This window comes from Nansenia antarctica (genome assembly GCF_963989245.1).
Source record: "Nansenia antarctica genome assembly, chromosome: 1".
NCBI classification, from domain to species: Eukaryota; Metazoa; Chordata; class Actinopteri; order Argentiniformes; family Microstomatidae; genus Nansenia; species Nansenia antarctica.
This window is the reverse complement of record NC_137674.1, coordinates 44,323,015-44,333,014: the sequence shown is the minus strand read 5'-3', so window position 1 is coordinate 44,333,014 and position 10,000 is coordinate 44,323,015. Positions and strand designations below refer to the sequence as shown.

The 10,000-nt window shown below is 49.3% G+C and overlaps 1 protein-coding gene across 1 annotated transcript in view; it reads left to right on the top strand.

Moving 5' to 3' along the window:
* Nucleotides 1–10,000, top strand: part of ralgapa2 (Ral GTPase activating protein catalytic subunit alpha 2) — a gene marked incomplete at its 5' end in the record, with an annotated part of 124,811 nt that overhangs the window by 22,276 nt on the left and 92,535 nt on the right. Inside the window, 2 exons of the mRNA XM_080539909.1 lie at nucleotides 230–279; nucleotides 8,997–9,054. Coding sequence (XP_080396035.1) covers nucleotides 230–279; nucleotides 8,997–9,054 — 108 coding nt within the window. The remainder of the gene's footprint in view (nucleotides 1–229; nucleotides 280–8,996; nucleotides 9,055–10,000) is intronic.

The following is a 10,000-nucleotide window of genomic DNA, read 5'->3' as shown; positions in this document are numbered from 1 at the left end:
CACTGATGATATGTGGAAGTGGTAGAGTATAGAGTAAATAGCAGATGCCATCTCCAGTAACAGGGCAAGCATCGGTATGTGATGGAGCTAATGAACTGTGTGAGAGATAGAAGTAGACAGTGGACAAAACTATTTCTATGGTGTTTTTTGACACTGTCCAAAGTTTGAAACGTCCTTCTCAGTTTCTAACTGAACTAACATCTCTTCTTCTTTTTCCGCTCTCTTCCAGGGAACAAATCACAAAGGGAGGAGCTGGACTCTATCCTCTTTATTTTTGAGGTAAGTTTCATCTCCCCTGAACCTCGCTGTGGCGACGCGACCGCCGCTGATTCCCTGTGACAGTCTGCGTGCTCGCTGAAGTTGTTTACTGAACTCGAACGGGAGGGGAATTGGGGGGGGCTACTGTTGCCATGGTGCTGCAACTCGTTTCCCCCTCAGATTCCTGAATCGAACCTCATCTATAGAACATAAATAACGTTCGGTAGAGAAAATAGACACTGTCTTGATTTGGACCTTTTATGGATGCACACAAAGAGAGTAGTGTAGGTGTTTCTGGTGTTTCTAAGCGGTCTTTTTAGCTCTGTGGAGGTGAGTGTAGGCACTGTGGTGAACGGTGACACCCTGACTGCTGTCGTTATTCTCCGTGCTCTCCCTCCCTCCCGCCTCACCTGGAGGTTAAAGTCCCCCCCACTTTGTTTTCCCACCTGACTGCAGCGGCAGCTCCAGTTTCCAATACAAACACACTGCTCTCCGGTTACATTTGCTCAGGGCACGGCCGGGAGTCTCTGGCTGTGGTGGAGGAGGAGGCCTGCCTGGTGCTTTCAGTATGAAGTGCGTGTGCGTGTGTGTGTGCGTGTGCGTGTGCGTGTGCGTGTGCATGTGCGTGTGTGTGTGCATGTGTATGTGTGTTCCTGCCTGCGTGTTCGCGTGAGGGGAAATGTTGTCACTTTGTTAACAGAGGTCACTCTAGCCAGGTCACAGAGCAAGAGAGGATCCCAGGAGCTCTGTCTGTCAGTCGACCTGACACACACACACATACACACACTCTCCACTCTGTCAGACAGCTTGCCAAGTATCCCCAGCGTGCTCCCTGTGTGTCATCACGTTGCATCTACCTGTCAGAGGGTGGACAGTGTTTGGCTGCTGGTGTGCAGGTGACACACAGAGGTAGAGTGCAGTCTTAAGTGTCATGTGCTTTAAAAGTCTGCAGATAACACAGCAACACAACCATGCCGGGTGTGTCCAGTGTCCTCTTCCATCCACAGCAAGAGGCTTTTGTCTAAATAGATTAGGTTTGCTCTCACCTCCATGTGAATCGAAGTTTTGAGGAAGAGCTTCACAAAATGTCACTTTATAGCCACGCGTCAGTGTATGTCTTTTGATGTGAATGTTTGAACTCGGGGCCTCTATCAAACTGGGATAGGGTTTTGACAGAAAGTGCTCTGTGCCTGTCAAAGTAGATTTGCTAGCCTTCACTCTGGCTCTCTCAGACACACTCTACGAAATGAGAAGCATCTCAGTCAGTCAGTCTGCATGCACGCAGACGCATGCAGACACACGCACACACACACACACACACACACACACACACACACACACGCACACACACACACACACACACACACACACACACACGCACACGCACACACACACTCTCACACTCACACAATCTCCTAAATATAGCCCCGGATTCCAGTAGACTCCTAAATATTTATGGGAGCGTCCTTTAAAAAAAAAAAGTAACTAATATCGAAAGCCGCTTTTCCACTGTGGCGAGGAGATAAGCTCACGTTGAGTGGTGTGTGTACACGACAGATACGCAGCGCTTTGATCCTGAGCCGCCGCACCGTGTTCACTTCTCTTTGAGCCGCCAGATAAGACGCACCTGAGTCACACACGGTTGTACTGTATACTGCCAGGCCTTTAACTTCACATCCACAACCTTACCTTTGAGGGCATGACACGCTTTTTAGTCCATGTGTGTCAGATCTTGTTAGCCCTACGCGTGGGGTGTTTCAAAGTAAAAAAAGAACAAAAAGTCCTGACGTGGAATGATAGAGGAAGGTTTTTTTATGTGTGTTTGTTTGGTGTGTTTTCTTGTTATGTCAGGTCGGTGCAGTGTTGTCTTTTCTCTGTCATGTCTTTGTTCTCAGTTTCAAACCAGTGCCATCTTGTGATGTGACCTGCAGTGCCCCTATTTGCAGGGGCATTTATCATGAGTCCATAATATCATTAGTGTTGGTTAGACTAATCTATCAGGCAGAAAATAAGCACCGGTCTCCTCATTCCTAGACAGCCCAGGGGTGTGTGTGTGTGTGTGTGTGTGTGAGTGTGTGAGTGTGTGGTGTGTGGTGTGTGGTGTGTGCGTGTGTGCGTGTGCGCCTGTGTGTGTGTGTGTGTGTGTGTGTGTGGGGGGGGGGGGGGGGCAGCAGGGACAAAGCCATTAGTGCCTCCATGCCTTGTGACACACTTTAATGCTGAATGGCAGGCTAAGAATAAAGACAAGAACCCTTCCATCCCTCCACCCCTCCCTCCCGCCCTCCTGTCAATATCCCACTTCAACATTCCCCAAAGGTGTAATCGTGTCCTACTCCTTGTCTTCTTCCTATCCCAGGAAGAATGAGAAATGAATCTCCCCCCATTGCCCCACCCACGGCTGTGCATGCTTGACATTTCTCCAATGTGTTATTGTTTTGATCTGGCTGTGTTGGGGGATTACCTTACTGCCACAGTGAAGTATGTGACCCCCTTTTTGGGGTCGCTAGGGGGGGAATCATCCTCCGCACACATCCCCTGCTGGAGTGATGGGTTGCTCGAGGGGGGTGTCTTTTGTTCCATCAGCACCCCCCACCCCCAACCGCCACCTCCCCGCTATCCTCTCTTTGTGTCTGGTGCCATCGAGACACGACACCCACCACACCAGACGGTGCTGTGACACGGCGTCAGGGGAGGCTGGTGGAGGGAGACATCAGAGGATGTCCATCCTAATAGATGGAACGGGATGAGGAATGGTGCTAAGCATTCCTCATTACATTCCATGCATTACAATAAGCCCAGCCGCAGATTTTTCTTCCCTCCACCAACCTCCCTCTGGTGTGTGTGTGTGTGTGTGTGTGTGTGTGTGTGTGAGTGTGTGCGTGCGTGCGTGTTAGGGTGTAGGGATGGAGCCTTTGTTCTACAGCTAACCAGGCCACAGACAGAGTGATGTAGCACAGGCTTACCTCTACATCTGTCCCTGTATTCTGAATTCACCAGTTAGCCAGATCTCTCCCTGAATTAAACATCCAAAACAAACAGACATTGATCTACCAGTGCTGGCACTTATTCAGTCTGTGTTTTTACCCCAACAATCCAATTAGTGGTACAATCAATGTCTATTTTCACTTTTAATATTATCTCTCGTAGCGATCTAGCCTAGTGCATAGCAGCCAGACACAGATTCCTCTCAGCCGCACTCATCCCTCAGAGAGAGAGAGAGAGAGAGACAGTGCTTCACATTCAGGAGTGGACTGTCAGAGACGCCAGCGGGACATTAAAAGAAAAAAAGCAAGTGGATGGTGGCGGGTTCTAGGACGCACGCTGCGTGTTTGCTAAGTCGCACGGTGAATAGCACCTCTGTTAAACTTGATCAAGCCTCTCCTCCCATCAAACACTGGGCCTTCACACCCAGATGGGTGCTGGACATAATGGCTGCCTTCTCCTTATCCCCCCCCCCGCCCCAGCCCTGCGTTCTCCATTACCTCTTTTACTCTGTGTCCTGTCCTCACAGCCAAGAGAGATCAGGCTTCAGCTCTGCTTATGCGATGATACAGACACAGTGTTCTCTTCTAACACAGGGAGGCGGTCGGGCAGCAGGGAGAGGAATTTGCATTCCACCTTGTCCTCTTGTCCTGTGGGGTCGGAGCGTCGCGGGGCCAGTGGCTCTGCTGCCTCTGGTCTGAAGGGGCCCTAGGCCTGACTTTAGACTCGCCTAGGTGGGCTAATCAGTGACCGCGCCATTGTAAAAGGAGTCACCATAAAGGGAACCCACACAAGATCGGACAGGTACTTGGCATCTGTCCATGTCCGTTTACCTTCACGTGGTTAGCAAAGAGTCATATTGTGTGTTGGGTGCAATGCAATGACGACTTCAGTGACTGTTGACTTTGTGAAAGGACTTCTATAAACTATAGAAGTTCTATAAACAGAAGATAAATATGAGCTTCAAGAAGTGGTTTTGCTGTTTTGTTTTCAATTGGCATCAGTCAGTCGACAGATACTTTTCAATGAATTCAATATGACTTGCCGCAGCATTTTTGTGCATACAAAATGAAAGCAAATATGAGTAGGTGGATGAGTAACATGAGTCTTCAAAGCGTTGCGAAAGAAGAGCCTCACTAATCGAAGCGAGTGTGTGTAGGTGGCGGCAGCCCCCCCCCCCTGAGTCTAGACCTCCGTCGTCACGGTCACAAGACCAACGCTTCTCTCTGGTCACATGACAGCAGGACCACTGGCTTTAGTTGATGTATTATTTACCAAAGCTCTATAGCACCTCTGACCTTTGACCTGTTGTGAGTCAGCCGGTGGGTACAGGGCAGGCTGTCCTTGGGGTTGTGGGATAGGGCTGTGGCCCTGCTGTTCTTTGGCCGAGGGGAAGTCTGAGGGAAGCCTGCGTCCACTTCCCCAGGCTCTCTCTCTCTGTCCAGGGCGCGACCCCACTGTGGACCCGTCCTTCCAGCCAGCCATCTGTCCTCCAGGCCCTGACTCAGCACTCTGAGCTCAGACCCACACTCCACGGTGACTTCCACACTGGGAAACCACCGGTTTAGGTCTAGACTGTTTCTTCATCGGTGTGTGTGTGTGGGGGGGGGGGGGGGTCAGATGTTGGTGATACCTTATATGGATGCAGCACCTTGCAGGGCAATTTGCCTTTTTTTTTGTTTAGTGCTCAGTAAATGTGGGCAACTGGGCATGGAAGGAAGCTGTTCTCAAAAGGCCCAGTAATAGTCGTAGTAGTGGTGGTGGTGGTGGTGGTGGTGTTGTTGTTGTTGTTGTTGTTGTTGTTGTTGTTGTTTTTCTTCTCTGGTGTTCGTCCACTGTTCTTACCCCACTCTGGCCTCTCTTTTTATATGAGCTCTGACTTTAACAGGCTACCGGGTCTTCAGGGTATTTTAGCTCCCTCTGAATGGCTAACTAGGCTTTTCTTCCACGGGGACTGGGCAGCTAAGCCACAGTGTTGTTGCTCCAGCCAGGCTTTGAATGTTCAAATAAGGAGATGATGCCGCCGTCTTGCGACAGTAGCGAAGCCCCTTAAGAAGACAGGGCCAGCCTGCGCTGTAGACCGAGCGCTGCAGGACAGGAGAGGACCGAACACAGTCGTGTTCTGAAAGATATAGGCCATTGAGGCAGTTCTCATTATTTACAGTGTCTACTCTGCCATCGCTCACAGGGGGGGCAGACGGTTGGCCATGATTGATGCAGGTTTAAGTGTTCAGAGCGAAGGCTGGCCCGTTACAACGCCAGGCTATGTAAATGGTCCAAGTAGGTCATGAATAAAAGAACGTCAACCTCTGTCTCTATCTTCTCCCTGGCTTAATGGCCTTGCCCTCTGTCTCTCGGTGCACTTCGAGATTGGAATAACTACATGTCTCTTTAGAGGCCATTTTCAACGTCTTTCAGGAGACTGACCCTAGAGCCATTATGAGTTATTCCTCCTTTCTGGAATAATCTTGCTTTTATTGGTTTAAATGTTTGATTTACGGATTATTTATAAAGGCTAGATTAAATGTCTTCAGACATGCATTTCCTTTTGTAGGACCGTTGCACTGTTAGCAAGTGAGTCGGACACACAGTCGCCTCAATGTGTTCAGTGACTCAGAGTGATTTGAGACAACCAGGCTTCTGATCACACTGGTCATCAGAAGCGTGAGGAAGAGGAGCAATGTATTGTGTTGCTGCCACCCACTGGTTAGAGGGTAGAATGAAGACTTCTTGAATCTCCACAGGCTCACTGACTGTTTTTGAATGTTTATGCTGGAAATCCTTTTATATTTTTTTATATTTATTACATATTAGTATGTATTATTATTTATTAGTATTATTATTACTATTATTTATTTATTTATTGTATTATTTTATTTTATTTTATTTTAATTGTACAGTTTCATTCAATAACAATATTTCATGAATATTTCAGTATGGTAGGCTAATTCATGTTAATTGTCATACGGTATAGGCTGGGCCTAGGTTTTCAGAGCCAAAAGCCTGCAGAATGTGTGTCTAGGCAGAATGTGTGTCTAGGCTAGTTCTATCAACGGGATAGGTCATTTGGTTGCCATGTAGGCTAAGTGAGTGATCTGGTTGTCTGCTCTCTCTATATGCCATTTAGCAGACACTTTTATCCAAAGCGACTTACGTTGCATTACATGCATACATTTCTCAGTATAAATCTCTCTCTTCATTGGTGCCGAACATCCATTCTGGATGTTGTAAACAACTCAGTTAGTTTAGTTTCCAACGGTTCATTTAGGATTAAGCATTCTACTTATTAACAGTGAACTTTGACCTGCTCTCTTCACCTGCTGTGACTCAGTGGTATGACTGTCACATGCTTGCGATACCGTTCACTCATAAACTCTGCTGCACCAGACTGTCACGTAATTGAGTTATGTAGGTATGTAGGGATGTAGAACGCTCAAGTTTCACCTTTGTTGGAGGAAAGTTTCCTCTCGTCTTCCGAGAAGTCGTCTCTCTCTCCAAGCGTGTCCTCAGACATCATTTCAAACTCCGCAGGACCCCTACTATTATAACTACATTATTCACTTTACCTCCACAGTACTTTCAAACGACGGAGAGGACGGGACATCATCTCTAGGTGCCGTCCGTGTAACCGTCGTCTCGTCCTACCAAAGTTAAAGCTTTAGCGTGCTTCAGAAACCCCCCGGAGTGAGTCTGGAAAGTTTGCCTGAGGCGGCTTTGTGTTCGCAGCGCTGTGAAAAGCCCTTGTGGGACACCTCTAGGAGAAGTGTATTCTGAGTCATGTTCGCCTTGCGGCTGGAAACCTAAGTGTGGATCATGTAAATGTGCCGGAGCTAGAGGCGCCCTGCGGTAATGCCCCCATCTTTATGCCTGGAGTACGGCTCCAGATTAGAGTAACTCCGCCAGCCCCGCTCTGCTCAGCTCCTTTCCTCAGACGCCACAGAGCTTCATATCGGCCCGGTAAATTCCCATTGTTGCGGCCGCCATTCCGGCCCAGCGGGGAGTCTCCCTGCTTCTTCCTCTCATTCCTTCCCTGCTCTCCCTGGTGCCAGTGGGGGGGTGGGGGGGGGGTGGGGGGGAGGGAAGAGAGAAGAGAGATGGATGGGTGTTATTACACACACACATGCACGCACACACACACACACACACACGCTCACACATACATACACACCACACAGGCTTTGAATCGGGCCCCCCCACTGAGTTACCCCCTAGAATAATGTGTGGGCTGCTGGGAGGAGAGCGCCTGTGTTGGGGATGTCTAATCCCTGCCTGGATCAGCAGAGAGGTGACACACGGTGTCATCACACTCCGGATCAGAGAGGAATCAACCAGGACAGACAGACACACACAGACAGACAGACAGACAGACACAGACACAGAGACAGATACACACACAGAGAGACAGACATGCAGAGGGACAGAGAGACAGACAAAGAGACAGACACGCAGAGGGACAGACGTGCAGAGGGACAGACACACGCACTCAGACAGACCACAGCCACCAGTCCTCCAGGCGTGAAGAGTGATGTCTGTCTGTCTGTTGTCTCAATGGCTGAGAGGGATATAGACAGAGAGAAGGAAACTAATAGATACAGAGAAGTCATGTTCCTATATTCCTGAATTGGAAGACACTGGTGTCTTAATGTGACATGGCTCTCCTCTCCTCTCGTCGCCACTAAGCTGGGCTCTGGTCCTGGTCTCTCATGGCTTTTGGAGACGTGCTTTGCAATGTGCGGAGATCCTCCGTTTCTTTTTCTCTCTCTCCCTCTCTCCCTCTCCTCCAGGACTTAATCTCCTCAGAGCTCTGTTTCTCATGCAGACTAGGGGTTGGTAGGGAGGAGTCGCCAGCGCATGTAGCAGCAGAAAAGGACAGGCTTGACCTCCACATCCTAATCACCAAGTCTGGTCAGGTCCACGACGAGGGCCGGCGAGTGACCAACCAAGGGAGCGCATCAATTACCCACAATGCACTGGCCATTAAAAGGCGTCTCACACACTAGCACGCGCACACACACACACACACACACACACACACACACACATACATGGAGGCATTCCACAGCGGTGTCCTCTCCTCTCCCACCCCCCCACCCAGGCCTCTTTCTCGTTTCTCTGGAGGGACCTTGTTAACCCGTCCCTCCACTGCGGAATAATGATGGGATGCTGAAAGGTCAGGCCACTCTAATTGAGTTGTAAAGCCGTGGATGACGAGGTGATGACATTTCCCAGCGCTGACCCGTGTCACCAGGCCAGGCCGGCTCAGGGGCTGCAGACACGCTCACCAGAGAGGCAGAGCAGGGACCCGGGCTTAAGTGGACGCTGTTTAAATGTGTTGTTGAGCGCCTTGGCAGCGAGGCCCTTGTGTGTGTGTGTGTGTGTGTGTGTGTGTGTGTGTGTGTGTGTGTGTACCGTGTATGTGCCGTGTGTGTGTGTGTGTGTGTGTGTGTGTGTGTGTGTGTGTACCGTATGTGTACCATGTGTGTGCGGTGTGTGTGCCTTCACTGCCTTGTGAGTATTGTGTGAGTGTCATGTGTGTGTTGTCACTTTGCCAAAGTCTCACTTAAGCATGGGAGGTGAAGCTGCATTGAGTTGTGTTCAGGCGGCCTGAATCAGACCCATCAGGTTTATAGTCCTTTTCTCCCTTCTGTGCTCTACGTGTGTTTTGACTATTTTAGCCATAAGTGTTGTTTGTTTTTGTGAAAAAAAATCTTAACATTTCTTAACTGATATTCCAAATGTGTTCCCTTATTTTCCAGAAAATTCTGCAACTTCTACCAGAAAAAATCTACAGTCGATGGCAGTTCCACAGTATAGGTATGTACCTCCGAATCCAGCTGCTCTTTAGTTTGTACCCTGGTTGGCCTCCTTGAATATTGTAACAGTGTCAGAATACGTTTCTGATCAGTTCAGTTCAGCATACAGTCCTCTCCTGCCCTCTATCACTCACCACCAAAATAAAACCAAGGAAGCTCAGATTATCTGCCACAACCACGCTCCAAATGGCGTCGCGTAAGAAGAAAAAAATAATTAGTCTCGGAAGGGGAGGTAAATGAAAAATGCAAATGAGAGCCTCGTCTGAAATGCAAATGGGTAATTGAATTATGCGTCGCTCGGTTTCAGCCTCGCGAGCGGGAGGATCCTCGCAAGACGTGATAACCTCAATTATAAGCTTCACCCGTTTCTTTCCTCTAAAGCGGCGAGGCAGAGATCACGGCTGCCGATGGCCCCCCTGGCGCTTATCGCTCCAAATACGGATTCTAACCCCCACCCCCAACCCCCCCTCCTTCCGCTGCAGCCCCCAAATACGCACCCGCGGCCCTCGCCCTCCACCTCTACCTCCCACCTGCCTCTCCCTCTCTCCTCATCCTTGAAGGAAATCACTATGTTGATGGCGTTGGCCGGTATCCAAGTTGGGGATGCCTGAGTTGTGTCACCTTGGTAACTAGACTACATTAACTGTTAACCGTTAGCCACTGTTAATCCCTGCTGCCTAAACCAGCTCAGTGACAAAGCTCGGGGTTTAGCTTTGGGTCGGCAAGAATAGTGGCCTACGTGTAGCGTATGCAGGGCCACTCACTGCTTCTGATACACTCCGACACAGGCAGCACAGAGTGTTGTGCTGTGATGTTGGAAGGACAGGCGTTTACACAGACCGTTACCTAGCTGAGAAAAAGGATGTTTCTTCATCTCGGTCTTTGCTCCTCTCTCTCCTCTCTCTCTGAACACGGACTCAGGAGGCGATTTATTTCCCCTTCATTTA